Source organism: Myotis lucifugus, unplaced genomic scaffold (genome assembly GCF_000147115.1).
Source record: "Myotis lucifugus unplaced genomic scaffold, Myoluc2.0 scaffold_1, whole genome shotgun sequence".
NCBI classification, from domain to species: domain Eukaryota; kingdom Metazoa; phylum Chordata; class Mammalia; order Chiroptera; family Vespertilionidae; genus Myotis; species Myotis lucifugus.
In genome coordinates this window covers 39,429,142-39,448,351 of record NW_005871049.1, presented here as the reverse complement: position 1 = coordinate 39,448,351, position 19,210 = coordinate 39,429,142, and the positions used below count along the sequence as shown (strand labels likewise).

At 50.3% G+C, this 19,210-nt stretch overlaps 1 protein-coding gene across 3 annotated transcripts; it reads right to left on the bottom strand.

Annotated features, from left to right (window-relative positions):
- Positions 1–401: 401 nt before the first annotated feature.
- STMN4 (stathmin 4) lies at positions 402–7,919 on the bottom strand. 3 transcript variants are annotated; one of them, XM_023753556.1, is made up of 6 exons: positions 7,829–7,914; positions 6,543–6,638; positions 5,799–5,879; positions 5,161–5,369; positions 3,923–4,114; positions 402–1,033 (listed from the first exon to the last, which is right to left on the bottom strand). In XM_023753556.1, the coding sequence occupies exons 1-6, from the start codon at positions 7,839–7,841 to the stop codon at positions 974–976; spliced, it is 651 nt and encodes a 216-aa protein (XP_023609324.1). In that variant the 5' UTR covers positions 7,842–7,914; the 3' UTR covers positions 402–973. The 3 variants fall into 3 exon arrangements, with proteins under 3 accessions (XP_023609324.1, XP_023609321.1, XP_023609319.1); XM_023753553.1 differs by lacking the exon at positions 5,799–5,879 and adding an exon at positions 3,193–3,246; XM_023753551.1 differs by lacking the exon at positions 5,799–5,879 and having other exon boundaries at positions 7,829–7,919.
- Positions 7,920–19,210: the final 11,291 nt, after the last annotated feature.

The following is a 19,210-nucleotide window of genomic DNA, read 5'->3' as shown; positions in this document are numbered from 1 at the left end:
TGTTCTGACTGCTGGGTCTGCAATGAGTCCCTCGGCTTTTCACTAGCAAACATTTTATTTCCTCACTTGCTCTTGGTGATCCCCTAGAATCCCACACCCCCAAAGTGAGGAGGACTTCCTTCTTACTGTGCATCTTGGGGACCATATTAGAATGTCAGTCCATAGAAAGGAAGATTGGGTTTCTTTTCTCATTAATTCAGTGCACCAAATCCAATAAGGGACCAGCCCACAAGGAGGAGGAGGAGGAGGGAGAGAGGATAAGGGGGAAGAGAAGCAGCAAACTTTTCAGTTATGCCAAAGGCTGGCATGTTTCAACCCACCTCAGCATCTCAGATGCTCTGATGGTCAAACTGAGGGACCAAAGGGGCATCTGCCACGTGGAGGGTGGGAACCAAATTCAAGAACATTCTACCCATCACCCAAAGGACCGATTCAGGAAATAAAGAACGGGAGACTGGGAATGAATGTTTCATTGGTCATGATGATCAAAAGATGATGGTTAACACACACACACTCAGACCTCATCCCACCTGTTGCAGGGCTGAAGCAACACCTCCGGGGCCCCCCACCCCCTTGCAGGTGGCCACACCCTGCAGCCGCTGCCCCACTCAGGACTCTGCCCTTCCCTCAGACTTCTGCTCTGTTTTCAACTTCTCAACATGGTGCCTGGACTTGACCTGAGTCTGCAGTGGGCAGGGTTGCAATGTCCATGAATCCGTCTCCATCTCCCTTTCCCACCTCTCTCCTCTCCCCTCTCCCACCCCGTCATTGTTCCCCAGAAACAAATAGGATGGCTTCACTGATCAATTCTTTACATGTACAAACACCAAAAGCAGAGGGAACACCCCTGGTCGCCCCCCTCCCCCCAAACCCCAGTGCTGCGAGAGCAGCCAGCGGCGGGCGAGGCTGCCTCGGGAACGCGGAGCTGCTGGAGCTGTCCGGCTGTTCTGGAAACTTCTTTGGCCTCTGGGCTTTACCTGGAGGCCTCTTCCTTCAGCTCCTTGTTTTTCCGCACCTCTTCCGCGTGCTTATCCTGGGAGGGAAGGGAAGGGAAAGGACAGGTTACACCCCAGGGGAGAGAGGGAAGGACAAGAGAACCCCAAGAATGGCCACCACCGGAAGTGAAGAGCAGGGTCTCAAGGAGTCCTGAGAAGGGACAGAAGGTGGCAGGTGAGACTGGCAGGAGGCAGGTGAGTGAGTCTGCTGGTGTGGCCCAGGTGTTCACTGACTGGGGCCAACCTCCCCGGAGACCCACCTCACAATGACCCTGGTGCCCACCAGCCTCTTCCTCCCTCACCTGGCCATCCTGGGGTTTGCACTGAAGATGCGACTTGACTTAATAGAAGCAGCCGCTCAGTGTAGCTGCTAAAGGAACGGGCAGAGCAGAGGGGCCTCATGGCAGGTGTCCCCTACGCGCACCTGGACTGCCACTTTCATTTCTTGTCTGTGTCCTTAGGAGAGTTGTCTAACCCTCTGGGTGGAAGGTGAGGGCTCTTCAAGTCTAAATGGACTGAAGAATTCTTGGAAGTGCTGTCCAGCTCCAATAGGCGAGCTTTCTTACAGGTGTATTAAGAGGACCCTCTTTTGTTTCCCAGCATGATGAAGCCACAAGATGGACCCTGACTTCAGAGGCCTGTGAGCTGTGTGACCGTGACCAGCTCGCTTCACTGATCAGGCCTGAGCTCTCTGGTCTTTAAAGAGAGGGGCACGCATGGGAGGCTCCTTTACCGCTAGAATTCTGCGATTTTAGTGTTTACCTCTAGGGCTTATCGTTACAACTCATTCATTGTGCACAGATCCGGGTCCTCTACTGGGGGACTTCCTTGTGGGCAGGGAGCATGCCCTGTTTGTTTTTGTATTTTCGTCCCTCCTGTGGCACCTTGCTCATGGTGGGTGCTCAATAAATATTGTCACTGCCAGACCCTGGCATCCATCCAGATATCATCACACCCAGATATCAAGAAGCAACCTAGAACATGCCCACTAGGATATATCTTAAACTACCAATCTGCCCCTGCAGAGGCCCTAGAATTTTCCATGGTCCTGGGGAAAGTATGGGGATGGGTACATCTAAGGCCGTGGTTCTCAACCTTGCTATGTTACCAGCATGACCTGGATAGAATGCTGAATTGCAGTCCTCAGGCACCATCCCTAGAGAAACAGCATGAGTAGATCTAAGATATGATCCACGTACCTGTAGTGTTAAACTTGGCACCAGGTGAGTCTGGTGCAGGTGGTCAATGACCCCACACAAATACTGACACAGGCATTGTTGAAGGTGTCCCTGGCCGGAGCCAGGGCAGAAACCACACACCCACCCCTTTCCTTCATTAGTGGGCAAGGTTGAATAGAGGTCAAGATCCCAGAGAAGTGAGGCCCACTCGAATGTCTGCTCCAACATCTTGCTTCTTTGAGTCTTACCCGACCTCCAAAGCTATTACCCCAGAGTCTGGGTCTTCCTAATCTCTCAAAATCTACCTCTATGTCCAGGTGAGCTCCCTGGGCAGAACCCTAGGTTTCTGGACTCCGTTTCCTTGGCCTCCAATGAACCCCTGTCTCTGACAAAAGGCCAGCAGGACAACTGGGTGCTGGTTTCCCTGCAATAAACATTGAAAGAGCCACCTGGATGCATAGCCAAAGAACTGGGTTCCCGTCCAGCTTAGTGGCTGTGTGCCACTGGGCAAGTCACGTGACCTTCTCTGACACGGTTTCCTCTGACACAGGCATTGTCGAAGGCTTTGGTAAAACAAGGATAAGATCTGTCCTGCTTACCTCATGGACTGGTTGTGGAAAGAGGGGTATGATGAAATAAGAAGTGTCGGGCAGTCTTTCAAATACCATATCATGTTCTACGCCTCAATCATTTCTTCTCGGTTTGGCCCGAGAGCCATGCCTCATCCTATCCCAGTCCCAGATTTTTTTTTTTCCTGCAAGAGTTTGCTCCTAGCCATCCTTCAACAACCGGGGAAGTTTGAAATTACACAAGAGCACTTCCCTCCTATCTGGTACATAGTGGAGGCCTTGCTGCCCCCAGAAATATAAGAGCAGAGGGGCTGCCACATGCTGGCCAACGGCAGGGCCGATGGGACATACAGATCCCCTGTGTAGACACTAGATCTTTCTAGAAGCTGTTGTGAGGGACCGGAGACTCCAGGTGGACAGGCAGGAAGGAGTGGGGACCACGCTGCTCACCATGGGACGAGGCCACCGATCGGGTCCCGGGAGTCACCGCGCAGCAGGCGGCTCCTGGAAATAAAACACAGAGCTGGAGCGCTCCCAGGAGCTGCGGGAGAAACTGGGGCAGCCTTGAGACTCAGGAAACGAGGCCAACGTGTTCTGAGCAGAACGGGCTGTTATTCTGCTGACACGGAGACCAACCTCAGCTTCTCACGTTTCTCATATTTAGGTGACACCATTTGGTTTATTGACAAGAGGCAGCATATTGGAAAGACTCATGACTCCCTCGGTCCATATCAATAGAGTTGGGAAGAATCATGTTTCCTGCTTAATGGGCAGCTCAGGTCATCGTGCCCCTGGCTTAGAGCCAAGAGCTCCAGTCAGCATCTCTCATTGAGCTGAATTGGTCCATTCAAGGATAAAGCCAGGCGTGTACAGCCGCTTGTTTAGTCCTCCTCCCTTGCGTTCTCTAGATGATAAGAGCGCGAATCTCCCTGAGACAATGAGAAAGTTCCACTGTGTAGCTGTGCAGCACGTCCTCCAAGGAATTCCAAAGCTCCACTTATGTTTCTTGCCTATGACTTCCCAAACCATCCCTCGGAACTCGTTAAGGACCCAGCCTAGCGGAATATCCCCATTCCTGCCGGAGGCTGCCTGCTCCCGGAAATGACGGATAGGTCTATGACACTTGCCATGGACGGAAGACCGTGTCCTAGGAGTCTCCTCTCTGGTCAAGGCCGCTTACCTTCTCTTGCAGCCGTTCCAACATGGCAGCAAGGTGGGCCTCCCGGTTCTCCTTATTGGATTCCATCTTCTGGGCCAGTTTTTCTTTAGCCATCTTGATGAAGTTATTGTTCTCCTCGATGGCCTTTTGGATCACCTCCCGCTCGTGTTCCCGTTTCTCGGCGAGGTGCTTCAGGAGCTCAGCTTCCTGGTACTAGGGACGCACAAAGGGAGAAAGAGACTCTTGAAGGTGAGCGCGCAGGGGATGTTTTTATCATCTGACTTAAAAGCTCCACACCCAGAACATATGTCTCCCTGAACCTGGTCCCCAGCCTACTTCCTAGATTCTCCACCATACCGTCAGTTGTCTTTTCCTCATGGCCATCATTCATTCATTCGTTGGTTCATCCATCCATTCATTCATTCATGCATTCACAAATACTAAATGACCATATACTATGTGCCAGGCACTCATCTACCAACTTGGGAAAGAAAAAAAGCCTAGTAGAGAGAACATACATAAATAACTCAAACCAAACTAGCATGTGACATATGCTCTAAGAGGGAGGAGAAGATTATTTCCTGTTTGAAAGATGAAGAAAAACTTACACAAAAATTGGCATCAGAGGTGGGCCATGAGAATCAATAGGAAACAGCAGACACACCAGGGGGCCTTCTCCCCCTCCCCAGTGAAGGAGCCCCCTTTTTTACTTGTCTAGTCTTTTCCTAAATCCTTATTGTTCGTCCATGTCTTACTCTTGTTGCTGTGCATGTCCGGCCACCTCTTGGAGGCAGGTAATGCTGTGCCTGAGCCCCCTAACCAAACTGGAAGCTCCTAGAGACCAGGGACGTTTACTTCTTGTTTCTCTCCATGACACCCCATTCTCTGCCCTGGGGATGGGAAGTGCTGTCTAAATGTTTGTAGGCCCTGATCAGTTTGGCTCAGTGGCTAGAGTGTCGGCCTGTGGACTGAAGAGTCCCAGGTTCGATTCCGGTCAAGGGCATGTACCTTGGTTGCGGGCACATCCCCAGTAGGGGGTGTGCAGGAGGCAGCTGATGGATGTTTCTCTCTCATGGATGTTTCTAACTCTCTATCCCTCTCCCTTCCTCTCTGTAAAAAAAAAAAATCAATAAAATATATTTTAATAAATAAATATTTGTAGGTCGGTGGTGACCTGACCCCAGCTCAGAGCCACCACCGGTCTTCTCCAGCTCCTTCCCCCTCCTGCTGAGATGGAGGGGAGAAAGGACAGCACTTACCTTCCTTCGCTCTTCAGCTGCTTCTAGTTTCTTCTGTATCTCTTCCAGCGATGGGTCTCGCCGCCTGGGGAGGGAGGCATTGAACTCGGGCACCCCATCAAAGGAGGGCGGCTTCAGGATGACTTCAAAGGACTGGCCGGAGGTGCATTTGTTCAGCTCGATGACTTCCATGTCGGAGATCACACACCAGTTCAGGTCCACCGTGTCAGCTGCAGAGAGAAGAAGAGGGGCTGCTCACCCCCTGAAGACGGCGTGGGCACCCGTAAAGCACACACACATGCACACATCCGTGGGAGACCTGGGTGCCCCAGGCAAACCAATGACCAACGTTCTGGGTCTGTCCTCAATGGGGCACCTACGTTCCGTGGGCTCTGATGGGGCTAAGGAGAGGGTAGCCACAGTGAGGGCTCAGGCTCCAAGTTTAAGGTCCCAAGATATATGATTTCTGACAACGGCTGTAGCAACGGTGTTTGCTTCTGCCACAAGGCTCCTCCCATAGTTGAGCTCTTGCTCAGATGGTCATCTGGCCAACAGTGTGCACTTACCCACCACCCACCACCCGTCCACTTCTTCACTCCTCCTCCCACTACCAGTCTGATGGCTCAGCCTGTTGACACCTCTCCCCCTCTCCCTCCTACCCTGCTCTCTTCTTTCTCTCCAGTCAGCACTGTCTTTCCGCTGGCTTTGATCTTTTCTCCTACACTGTCTCCCACACCAGCCTAAACAACGGAAAAAAACATTCTCAGGTAACCCAGATACCCCCATCTCTCATTTTCAGACCAAACCCATCCCTTCCTTTAACCCCCAGGAAAGTAAGAGGTGACTTGTGCTCTGACCACCCCCAATCAGGATGTGGCCATTCAGTGCTCCCTGCCAGCACCTAGGGACACCTGTTCTGGGACCCACCAGCATGGCTATCACAGAGCCTCCTTGGGCAAAAGTCCTCTTCCCACCTCTGGGCTCTCCCCCCACATTCCCTACCCTTCCCGGAGGAGGCTTGGTAACTATGGAGTCTAAGGATGTACACCTCTCTTGCCTCCTCTTCCAGGCTAGACAGGCTTCCCCAAGGGCATCATCTCTGCTTCACCTCTGCACCCTCCACAGCATCATTTAAGTGAAAGAACAAAAGCTGAGCTCAAGAGCACTCTGCACAAGGCCTGTGTCAGACCTTCGCCTGCTGCCTACTCCCCAGGCCCAGCCCCGCGCCTGCCTTCACGTGGTGCTTAGACCCTCGGAGTCAGCTGTGGTGGTTCTATTGGTCCTGGGAAAGCAATGGTGACGTGGGGGGAGAGGTTCAGGAACTGGGGTGGGGGTGCTGTACTATGGCTGTGAGCCACAGGAACCCTCCACCCATTACTTTCCTAGCGGGGGCCCTCACTTACCTTCATATTTATAGGATGACTTATTCAGGGGGTCGGCCAGGAAACAGGAGCAGAACAGAGACACCAGCGGGAGCTCCTTCATCTTTTCCTTGTAGGCTGTGGGAACACCCGCAGGTGAAGACGGCCGCCCTCCCCTAGTCTCCGGGCCAGCATCTGTGGGAGTCTGGATACCCCAGCAGCGGGGGGTACCGAGCTCTGCAGAGGCACCCAGACCCACCCCTTGGCTGGGGATCCAGCACCCTTTGCCCCAAGCGGCCCTGTTTAGGACTCCTGTGTGTGATTGGACCCGATTCTGCCCACCTACTAGAACCTGAGCCTTCCAGAGCACGCAGATGACACCATCTTTTCCTTAGCACATCGTCCCCCTTCCTAGTGCCGAATGGAAAATGCTCTCAGGGAAAGATCCCACGCGCCAGCCCCACCCAGCCAGGCATCCAGGACCACGCTCTCTAGCTCCCCACAGGCGCCCAGGATTCTCCATTTCTTATGCTCCAGGCAGTGTTTTCCTGGAAACACGGGAGGTAAAGAAGTGGGAGAAAAAGCTCACCTTCCCTGACCTTCCCAGTACAGTAGTCACAGCCAGAGGGGCCGATGTCCATGAGAGCCCAAGGGGTACCCCTAACCACTGTCCAGTCTTTCTGTGTCTGGGAGGTTTTGAAAACCAGAAGGTCACAGATCATAGCGCACCCCCACCCCCACCCCTGGCATGTGTTCCTGGCATGGCCCGCCCCCCGCCCGGCCTTGTTTTAAGCTCAGGTACACTCAGGCTCTCTCAGCTAATGCCCAGCGCGATGCCTGGGTACTCTCCTCCTCATTTCCTTTTACAAATTGAAAACATAATTGACTTAAAAATAATACACATGGCCCTAGATGGTTTGGCTCAGTGGATAGAATATCGGCCTGCAGACTGAAGGGTCCCAAGGTTGATTCCAGTCAAGAGCACATGCCCGGGTTGTGAGCTCAATCCCCAGAGGGGGGCATGCAGGAGGCAGCCAATCAATGATTCTCTCTCATCATTGATGTTTCTATCTCTCTCTCCCTCTCCCAAATCAATAAAAATATATTAAAAAAATAATACATGTGCATGGCAAATCCTTTTTAAAGCACACACACAGAAGAGCAAAAGGAAGAAGAGCTCAGCTGCAATCCCACCCACCGTCTAGAGAGAACCTTTTGCAACCCTGGGTGTAATTCTCTTATCTTCTGTGCATCTGTAGGTACATACATGTGTGTACAGAAATAACCTGTGCTGTGGTGCCCCATCACAAAAATAAGTTTGTACCTACCAGCGAGGGTCATGTTTTCTGGAAGGTGAGAGCTGAATCCGACTGAGAGCCACAGAGTAGGTCTGTCACCAGCTCAGGACGCTGTTACAAACCGGAGAAAAAGAGAGTATGTTACCACTGACAGGTTATTTGCACAAGGAAGCAGGGAGGGAACCCCAGGAGGCGCCTCATCGGCTCCCACCTCCAGGCCCTCTCCACACACCAACCTTTCCCATACACCAGCCGCCGCCTCCGCACAACCCCTACAAAGTTCAGTTTTGAGGCACCTGAGATGATTTCGGAATTGGTTTCCTGCTGGGGTCCAATCCCAGCGGTCCAGGGGTCCCCAAAGTGTGGACGGAGTCGGCGAAGAAGGAATGACACGAAGACAGCCTTCAGTTGATCAGCAGCCTAGTCAGGACCTCTAGCCAGGATCTCCAGCCAAAGTTCTGGTCGGAGTTCTGGTTAGGAACTGATGAGGATCTGATGTTTATTGTCTTGTTACATCCGTATTTATACCAGCTGATTTTAATCCTGTCAATTTCTATTACAAAGGTTAGGGCGTTTCTTATCTCCATTCCAGGGAGGAAAGATTATGTAGCTTAACTACCCGCCTGACACTTAATTAAGGGGTTGTATCCCCTCCCTAACCTCAGGGAAAAATCCCCACCTGGGGAAACAACCTTTCTCAGAGAGGTGACCTTGGTTAAAACACATGGCACTAAGGAGAGCAAACATATTAAGAACAATATGCTATATATGCCAGGTCCCTTGAAACATATGCTGTGCAGATGTTTCTTTCCTGCAGAGACTGTGTCAAGCAGCAAGGATGGACCGGCTTCCGGCAGTTTCCCAGTCTCAAGCCCCCTGAGAAGGCAGACATGGGTTTCCCCAAACTGTATGGATCAAAGGTTGTTTGTCTGTCTCCCTGCGCAGCTCTTTGGCTTGGCCCAAAGCAAGGGTTAGGGTGAGAGACAAATCCTAAATCAGAATTACCTTGGAGAGGTTGGCAAAATAACTGTGGTGCTTCCCAATGACCCATCCTCATATCGGTGAGAGGGAGTTGGACAGAAGATGTCAAAAGAGCTCTCCAGGTGCCCTCTCACTCCCTCCCCCCAGGAACCACTGTCCTAAGCACTCCTCAACCCCAGACTATGAGAAGAACAAACGTTACTAAGGAATAATGACATCAAAATGTAGTCCAGAGCCCTATGGTTTGCCTCAGTGGTCAGAGCATCAGCCTGTGGACCGAAGGGTGTTGGGTTCGATTCGCGGTCGAGGGCATGTACCTCGGTTGCAGGCTCGATCCTGGGCCCTGGTCAAGGTGTGTGTGAGAGGCAACCAATTAATTGATGCATCTCTCACATTGATGTTTTTCTCTCCCCCTCCTCCTTCCCTTTCTTTCTTTTTAAAAAAAATTTTTATTGATTTCAGAGAGGAAGAGAGAGGGAGAGAAAGAAACATCAATGATGGGAGAGAATCATTGATCAGCTGCCTCCTGCAGGCCCCACATTGGGGATCGAGCCTGCAACCCAGGCATATGCCCTGACCAGGAATTGAACCATGATATCATGGTTCGTAGGTCAACGCTCAACTACTGAACGACGCCGGCCAGGCCTCCCTCCCTTTCACTCTCTCTAAATATCAATGGAAAAAATGTCCTCTGGTGAGGATTAAAAAAAATAAAAGTAGTACAGAGGTGGTAACCGGTGTGCGGGATTACCGTGGGAGCAGAGATGGGACCGTATACTCCGCACCAGGCCTGGAGAGCCAGATAGGGTTCTCTGGTGTTAGCAGCACACAGCAGAGTCTTAAATGATAAGTCAGAATTGGCCAGGAGATGGCAGGGGGGCATTCTGCCAAGGAACAGCACATATAAAGGGCAGAGGTGAGAAAACTTGGTCTCAAGTGACCTCAAGCCGGCTGATGCTGGACCAGAAAGTGTGAAGGAGGAAGAGGTGGAGAAACAGGAGAGGTGGGGAGGGAGCAGACAGGGGAGTGTCTGGGGACAGGGCTCCACTGAAGGCTACTGTTGGGTGGAGAAATAGCCAACAGTGCGTGGCCATCCTGGGAACCACTCATTCCTTGGCTACCATGATGGTTAACGTTTGTGTCAACTTGACTGGGCTATCGGATGCCCACAGAGCCGGTAAACATTCTTTCTGGATATGTCTGTGAGGATGTCTCTGAAAGAAATCAGCATTTGAATCAATAGACTGAGTAAAGATCGCTCTGATCGATGAAGGTGGGCCTCACACGACCCATTGAGAGCCGGATAGAACAAAAAGGTGGAGAGAGGGCGAATTTGCTCTCTCTGCTTGAGTTGGGACTTCCATGTTCTCCTGCCCTTGGACTTGGGAGCTCCTGGTTCTCAGGTCTTCTGACTGGCCTGACCCACACCAGCAGCTTTCCTGGGCCTCCAGCTTATAGACGGCTGATCGTCGGCCTTCTTGGCCTCTGTAATTGCATGAGCCAATCCCTCATAATAAATCTCTTTCTATGTATCTATATATATCCTATTGGTTCTGTTTCTCTGGAGGACCCTGACTGATACCGACACCCTCAGTGCTCACTGTGCCAGAGGGTGGCATGAGCCAACAGCTTCCCTGCCAGCATCCTCACAAGACAAAGGACCCTGAGACTCACTTAGCACCCCTTTCCTTCCTTAATGAAGTGTTTTCCATCTGGGAGCCAGGTCTGTACTGGCTGGGGATGGGCAGGGAAGCCACGGGAAGCATTAGGCTCAGCTCCAGTTTTAGGGCTCAACCAGCGAGGACTCAAACACAGACTTCAGCTCTCTTACTACCTGTCACCAGTCACGTCACATGTCTAACTTTGCTTTCCCCATCTTAATGCTTCAGAGTTTTACAAATTAGATGAGAAAAGCGTAAGTACAGCATCCAGCCAAACTGAGGTGCTTCATAAATGTTAGTTTCCGTTCCTTGGCCCTTTCCTCAGGGTGGTTACCAGGTGCCACACGCTGGCTTCAGAGTCATGGCCTCTGGTTCCCACCGGCCCTGCAGACACTGTCATCCCCATGTGCAGATGAGGAGAGGGAGGCTCAGAGGGTCCATGTGGCTAGAAAGTACAAGAATGGAGATTTGAAGCCGGGTCAGCTGGCCTTGAAGGGCTCTACTCCTGCAGCGTCTCCTTATGCTTCAGAGTCAGAGGCCCTGCCACGCCCCCCCAGTGCAGCACAATGGGCCTCTCTCCTCGAGTCAAGCGGATCCTGACAGTACCAGCGAGTCTCTGAACAGGGCGCGGGCCTCCGAGCCTGGATGTGACATCCGGAGTCATGAGCCTCCATTCTACACCATCCTGCTCATGACTCGGCGGATTGTGAAGGCAACTGGTAGAGTGAGCGAGCCCTGCCAGGAGAGGGAGCGGCCTCCGACTTTACCCTGAGAAAGAAGGAGGCTCAGCTGAGCTTTTTCTCGAGGAGCAGGTGCCTGGAGTCAGGGACCATGCTCCTCAGTGTGAGCGGAGAACGGTAATTAAGACCCCGCATTTATGGAGCACTTTGCAGGTTACAGTTTCTGTCACCCACATTGTCCCAGTTGATCTTTGCATGAGGTTGCCAGTGGTCGGCAAACTGCGGCTCACGAACCACATGCGGCTCTTTGGCCCCTTGAGTGTGGGCTCTTCCACAAAATACCGACTTCTGCGCATGGGCCACGAAGTTTCAATCGCACTGTACGTGCGTATCCGCACGTGGTATTTTGTGGAAGAGCCACACTCAAGGGGCCAAAGAGCTGCATGTGGCTCGCGAGCCGCAGTTTGCCGACCACTGGCTGACAAGAGAGGCATCATCAACTTCATTTTCAGATGAAGAACCTGGGGCTCAGAGAAGTTCAGACTTTTGGCGAAGGTCACACAGCCAGTTGGGGGTAGAGATGGTTCTATGATCCAGGTCGTCTGTTTTGTCCATTCTTCCTTATGGGCAGTGGAAGGACTGGAAGTTAACTGCTCATTCTTCCATGGTGCTGAGGACTCGGGAAAAGCCAGTCCGGCCTGAAGATATGATTTAATTAAAATGTGCAGTGAGTGCTGCCTCTACTTCAATGGAAGATACTGTGCTCAGAGTTTTAGGACAGGAAGAACCAGGTAGAGAACACAGGTCAGAGGGGCAGAGAAGGAAGGTCAGGGCAGGGAACAGGAATCACCCTAGATACAGATGGGCAGAGGTATGCGTGGCCAAGGGCTTCGTAAGTGAGAGTACTCAGTTTCCCAGGGTTGGAATCTGCATAAGTTAAAAATACGTATTTATAGGGCATCTACTATGTGACAAATGCTTTCACTTTAATTTTCATAATAACCTTGTGACATAGGAATTGCTGTCCCTGTCTTGTAGACGTGGGAATCGAGGCTCAGAGAGGCTGTGACTTCCTAAGATCACTCAGTGTCGTGGGCTGAATGGTGTCCTCCAATGAGGCATATCCAAGTCCTAACCCCTGCACGTTATAAATGTCACTTTATTTGGAAAGGGTCTTTACAGTTTAATTAAGTGAAGGATCTCAAGATGAGATCCTCCTAGATTAACTGGGTGGCTCCTAAATCTGATGGTGTGTCCTTGTAAGAGACACACAAAGGAGAGACACACCGAGAAGCAGAGCATGGAAAGATGGAGGCAGAGGTTGGAGTGATGCTGCCACAAGCCAGGGAATTGCCAAAGCCACAGAAGCCACTGGAATCTTTGGAGGGAGTATGTCCCTGCTGACAACTTGATTGTGGACTTCTGTGAGAGAATGAATTTCTGTTTTTGAAGCCACTAAGTTTGGGGTCATTTGTCCCAGTTGCCATAGGAAACGAATGCACCCAGTAAGTGACAGGGCCAGGGTTCAAAACCCATCATTCTTTTACCCTATCTCACTACCAGTGTTTTTACACAGTCTGATGTTTTCCTCAAGATGATCTGTGTACATGTGCCCCTGGGTACACGGGACTCTTTTAAATCTTTGTAGCAATAATTACATCATTTCTATTGCACTCAAGACTCAAAAGATGTTGCTGCCCATGGAATATTCTTTTTTTTAAAATATGTTTTATTGACTTTTTACAGAGAGGAAGGGAGAGAGATAGAGGGTTAGAAACATTGATGAGCTGCCTCCTGCACACCTCCTACTGGGGATGTGCCCGCAACCAAGGTATATGCCCTTGACCGGAATCGAACCTGGGACCTTTCAGTCTGCAGGCTGATGCTCTATCCATTGAGCCAAACCGGTTAGGACATCCATGGAATATTCTGAGAAAGGAGATAAGGGGTCAGTGAGGAGGGCATGACTCTTCTGAAGGGTCCAGCAATGCAAAGGGGGCCTAAGCCATTGGCTGGCGGCAGCCACAGCAGGGAGCCTGACTTTACCCCAAATTAACCTGTGGCATCAGTGCTGGGTGGGGCTGGTCACACAGCCTCCCCAGCACTCAGCCTGGCTGTGAGAACTGCAGGTCGTCAGATGGGCTGGACCCAGAATGAAGGCACACCACTCGAAGATCTAGTGATGTTAACCCTTGGCCAGAAGGCCCTTAAGAGCAGTTCTTAGGCCTCCCATCGTAGACACCAAGGGCCCAGGCCATTCTTTTGGGCATGTCCAATCAACCCTAAGGCCCACAGCCAGCCTTAGTCCTGGAGGCCGGGGCCCTACAAGTTTCTCACATGCTGTGGGATCTGCTAAGTGGCTTGGTGGTTTGGGTCATGTTGTCATGCCTGCAGCACCTGCAATGGCCTGGGGCCAGCAGGTCTGTCCTGGGACTGTCAGAGAGGGGATAGTAAGGGTGTTATTGCCCAAGATCAGAGAGAACAGAATGCCAGGAATTCCAGGAGGCAGGACAGAGATTGAGATCATGGAGGCCAGCGCAGGCATGAGGCCATGAGGTCAGGCTCATCAGTGGGAGATTCTAGGAGGACATCATACATCAGAGCATCATAAGGCAAAACCCCAGCTGAGGCAAACCTCTAGCCCTTGCATGTTTTCTGTTAAGGCAGAGGCCAATCCCAGGCCTTGGGTAGCCCCTAAGAAAGCCCAACAAACTGAAGGCATTCAGTGGTAGCAAAGATCAAAGGGATCCCTTTTGATCAAAGATCAAAGGTTGATGTGTCACAAAAACTCAGGTGGTAACTACAGAACCAGAGCTAGAGCTCAGGATGGCGGCTTCCTGACTCCCTCCCAGTGCTCATTCCCACACACTTCTGATGGACTCAGACAAGAGGCAGGGCCACCCTGGGCAGCCCAGTCGCTGTGCTGTCAGTGAGGATCCAGCATTGCAGGTGGTGAGAGTGACTCAAGCTTCAGATGCTAAAGGTGAGCGTGTGATGGGCTTATTATGCACTTTAGTTTCTGCAATGCCTCTAATCTTGGAAGGGCTTTGGAACTTGACTGTGTGATGGCTGCGCACCTGAGTTTCTTGGTGGTCAGAGGGGGCCCATTGGGCTGCGTGCAGGGTGCATTGGGACCAATTGCTAGTATAGGAAGGGGACGATCAGAGACCTCCAGACCAGGGAAAGAGTTTGTGCTTCATCTTCAATTTGGTCGGAAGCCACTGACATCTTTTGAATAAGGGAGCGGAAATGGTGATGCTGGTAATAACAGCAATAATAATGGCTACCGTTTCTTGAGCACCTGCTTTGTGCCAGGAAAATCACAGGCATTATCTCAGTTTATTCCCTGAGGCTCTTTTATAATGAGGAGATGGAAGCCCAGCAGTGTCAAGTTAATTGCATCACGTCCTACAGGGAGTAAGGGGCAGAGCTGGGATTTTCATTCTAAAGCCTGGCTCTACCTTTAGGTTATACTGCTAGTGCAAAAAGATTCATCTAGCTCTGGCCGGTGTGGCTTAATTGGTTGGGATCATGCACCAAAAGTTTGCCGGTTCGATTCCCAGTCAGGGCACATGCCCAGGTTGAGAGCTCAATCTCCTGTAGGGGGAGTATAGGAGGCTGCGGGTCAGTGTCTCACTCTTGAATCCCTCTCTCTCTCCCTCTCTTTCTCTCTCTCTCTTTCTGCCCCCCTTCTCCTCTCTCTAAAATAAAAAAGGTTCATCTGGCAGCATGATCTTAGGGGAAGATGCGGAGGGGAAGGCTAGAAGCTGAGACTCGGCAGAAAGTGTTGAGGACCTGCCTAAAACAAGTTAACCCCTGGACTTTTGGCAACCCACCCAGCACTGTTTTTACTGTTTGCAAACTGATCCATACATTTTCCCCAGCTCCAGCGTTTAAGAATCTGTATATGGAAAAGCAAATCATCACATATTTTTTTCCTGAAGAGCTAAACCATTAGCATCATTAATTAGTGATAGTCCCACCAGCAGCGATCCAGGACCATTAGGAGATAAGATGCAGACTGAGTAAGTTTTCATTTTCTGTCCTCACCTGAGGATATGTTTACTGATTTTGAGAGAGAGAGGAAGAGGGCGTGGTGGGAGAGAGAGAGAGAGAAAGAGAGGGAGAGAGAAGAGAAGAGAAGAGAAGAGAAGAGAAGAGAAGAGAAGAGAAACATAGATCAGTTGCTCCTGTATGTGCCCTGATGGGGAATCCTACCTGAAACCTAGGTTGTGCCTTGACTGAAAACACACCTAGGTTTTGGGTTTGAGCACAACCTTTTGGTGCATGGGAAGCTCCAACCACCTGAGCCACCCAGCCAGGGCAGAACAGTAAGTTGTGTTTTTTTTAAAAAAAATACTAGTAAGTTTTATTTTTATTTTTTATTATTTTTTTTTTCTACTAGTAAGTTTTGATTGGGGGTGAGGGCGGCTGAAATTGAAGGTCTAGAATCAGCTGCTGACTGATGAGAGATCTCATGGATCCCCCAGTTTCCCCTAGAACATCCGAATGTCAGAGATGGAGAGACCCAGCCATTACCAGCCAGTGGTTTTCAACTGGGGGCAGCTTCACTCCCAGGAAATATGTGGGACTTTCTGTTGGTCACTAAACGAGAGTGGGGGGGGTGGTACTTGGGGACATTTAGTGGGCAGGGGCCAGGTAGGTTAAGTGTCCTGCATTGCACGCAACAACCAACAATAGTCCCTTCCCAAGTGCCAATACCCTTCCCCCAGGAACCAAAGATCCTGAGATCACACTGAGTTGGCGGCAGAGATAAGATCGGAGTCCGAGCCTCTGGATTCCAGTGCCAGTACCCTTCCTCTCACACTGACCCCCTCCTTCTCCCCCAGACCAGGATGCGCGTGAACAGCCCACATGGGGGCCACCAGAGCAGCAAACCAAGATGGGAATGCAGAAGGGACACCACAGCAGGCGGACTTATTGACATGACCAGAAACAGTGACCCACACGCCCAGGCTTTCTGTAATGCAGTCAATGACCAGACGCTGACAGAGAAGAGCAACCAATTCTCAGATGCCAGGTGGCCAATGATCGGGTGCACACCTGACCTCCTCAGGTGCCTCTGACTGCCCACAGGCTGGCGTGAGCAAGCATGCTATTTGTCACGGCAAGAAACGCCTGGAGAGGGCCAGCAGGATGTGTCAATTCCCCTGAGGGCTATTTTTGAGGGATAAAAAGCTAATGCAAAGCTAAATGGTTTGAGTAGAGTGGTTCCTGGCAAGCGTGTTCAGAGGCTGTATGGGAACTCTGCAGAGTCAAGGCCTGGAAGCAATGAGTTCCGACCCAGGCCCTCTGACCACAAGCAGTACAGGAAGGTGGCTGTTACGACCGGGCCAATTATCAGTCTTTTTAAAAGTCCTGTTGCAGTAACTAGTATATATTTACCTGAAATAAGCTACCCAAATGTCACAGAGTCATAGCATCTCTGTACGGTAACCCTGATTATTTCATGCTGATCAGAGACTCGGATGGGCAGGCATATTTTATTTCGGTTAAATAATAATAATTTTTTCATGAATGTGGTTTTCATTCTTTCCACAATTACTATTGAATATTTAATTCTGTGTCAAGCCCTCAGCTAGGTCCTAAAGTAGCCACAGGGTGTTTTTGTTTGTTTGTTTGTTTGTTTTGATGATAAAAAGTGAAACAGGTTCCCTGGTGGGAATTTGGAGCCTCCGGAAGTTTCACAGATGCTCTGCGGGCCTCGGGCAGCTCTCCGGCAGTCACACAGAACACGCTATGAAGGGACAGGAGTAGGTGTCAGCGCACAGGCCAAGGTGGGCTAGTGAGACACACGGAGGGAAACCGGGCAAAGCAGAATAGCGAGCGATGGACCGGCTTTGGGGGACTAACCACCCCGCTCCGGGGGCTTCAAGAGGAAGAGACAGTGGGCGCCGCAGTCAAGATCCACTTCCAGCCAGGAGCTAAGAGCCTCAGAAATGCAGCCTCGGTCGTGCTTCTAGGAATCAGGGAGGTGTCACCTGTTGGCAAACACAGAGCTCTGGGGTTTGTGTTTACACTGGGAGGCAAGCCAGAGAAGGCAAATGAAGCCTGGATCACCGACAGCCCCAAGTAACCCAAGTGAGGGCACTTGCTGGGCGATTTCTATTCCGAGTCAATGTATACAGAAGAACCAGCGTAGCGGGAGCCAAGTTCAGGGGCACAGACCTCCATTCAGTGTCGCTGGACGGAGTGCAAGGCTTTGTGATCCAGGACCGTGTGAGGTCCTGGGGTCAAAGCACTTGGAGGAATCAGCATAATCTTACTGTAGTCACTACATTAGGCGTATTCTGTAGTATTTTACAGTTTACCGGGCACTTTCATAGGCATATGTGTGCATATATACATTTTATAAGTAATGCTTTAATTACAAACATAGTGACATCATATTGCAGAACAGCTATGTGACAGAGAAAGGAAAATCCCTGTCATCTTGCTACTTTTTGCTACTGGCATTTCCTTGTAGTTTTTTTCTTGTGCCTATTATCTGTAATCTGGGCATGCATATTTTATCATCTCATTCTCCCCAAATCCTATGAAATAGATACTACTATACCCACTCTATAGATAGCCAGTTCAGGTAGGTGACTTGATCTGCCCAGAAGTCATAGAAGTAATAAATAATGAAGATGGGATTCGAACCCAAGCCTTCTCATACTAAAGGCCATGTGGTTTCCAGTAGAGTTCCATGGTACTACCTCAAATCCAAGGCCAAGCATAAATGGAAGCAAGTCAGATGATTGCCAGGGCGTGTGGTTGAAGGGTGCACAGAGGCACATTTGCCCCAAGTCTGCCTCTCAACTGTGGGGGACCTAAGTGCTTACAACTCTCACCATTTCGCTCTCCTTTGTCTCAAGCATTGCCTCAGGAAGCCCCTGTTAAAATGTGCACACACGACCTACTAAGTGTCATGAATTAAATCACTTTCCTATGAGAAGAGCGCAGGCCATAGAACTTGGAAACATTTTCAGAAGTCAAGTTCTCAGTCCTTAGATGGGAGGAGCCATGGAGATTTCTAGCATTGTCACCCCCCAACCTTTTTCAGATGAGGAGACAGAGGGTCCAAGAGAACCAGTGCCTTCCCCAAGATTAAGTAGCAGTGACAGAGCCCGTGATCAGGCCTGCAATTAGCTATGCTAAAGGGAGACGCCTATCTTTTGCAGTAATACTCTCGCTTTCTTTGTTCTTTCATTCATCGCCAATGCTTTGTAAGTCTTACATCTTGTGTTCATCTTGTAGTTAAGATCATTTATACCTACATTTCACTACTTTGAGAATAAAACAGTACCTAATGATTTTCTTGGTGTGAGATGGTTTTGTCAGAGTGGCCTGGATTTTCAGTTATGAATTACCGCTATTGATTTTACTTATTGAGAACTGACTATAAGCACTATGTGAGGTACTAGGAAGGAATACAATGATGAATTGAACAGACATATTTCCTAGCCTCAAGATATTTGAAAATTGCATTCAGCTTTATAAACATACGAGAAGCCTGGTGCACGAATTTGTGCACGGGTGGGGTCCCTTGGCCTGGCCAGAGATCGGGGCAATCGGGGCTGTCTCCCCCAGTCCCATTTGGGCTTATGGGGGCTGGCCGGCCTGGGAGGGACCAAGGGAGGGCTCTAGGGCATGTCCAGCCTGTATCACCCAGTCCCCATTGGCTGGATCCCAGCAGCAAGCTAACCTATCAGTCAGAGCATCTGCCCCCTGGTGGTCAATGTGCATCATAGCAACTGGTTGACAGAGGAGCCGACTGATCAGTTGGACACTTAGCATATTAGGCTTTTATACATATAGATGGATTACAATTAGACAATGACTCTAAATTCTAATGTTTTCTTCATGATCATTATCAATATTCTTTTTGTACTAGAGTTCTGTAATTTGGTAAAAAAAATATTTGCTAAAAAATTAGCAAGACTACTTCTACAGTAATTTTTTTCTAGGAGGGACTCATGGAATACTTGCCGAGTCCTTACCTATCTGGTTTGATGGTAGAAGCAGAAGACAGACAGACCTATCCCAGTACCAATAGTCAAGTTGTGTTTGCATCATCAGCAGACAGA

What these genes read in the sequence shown, in the direction of transcription:
- STMN4 (XM_023753556.1), bottom strand. An exon ending in GAGAGAAAGAAGAGAGCAGG is followed by an intron (nt 5,370 to 5,798) that starts GTAGGAGGGAGA and finishes TTCTCTCTGCAG; the next exon opens with CTGACACGGTGGACCTGAAC. An exon ending in CAGCTGAAGAGCGAAGGAAG is followed by an intron (nt 4,115 to 5,160) that starts GTAAGTGCTGTC and finishes GTGCGTCCCTAG; the next exon opens with TACCAGGAAGCTGAGCTCCT.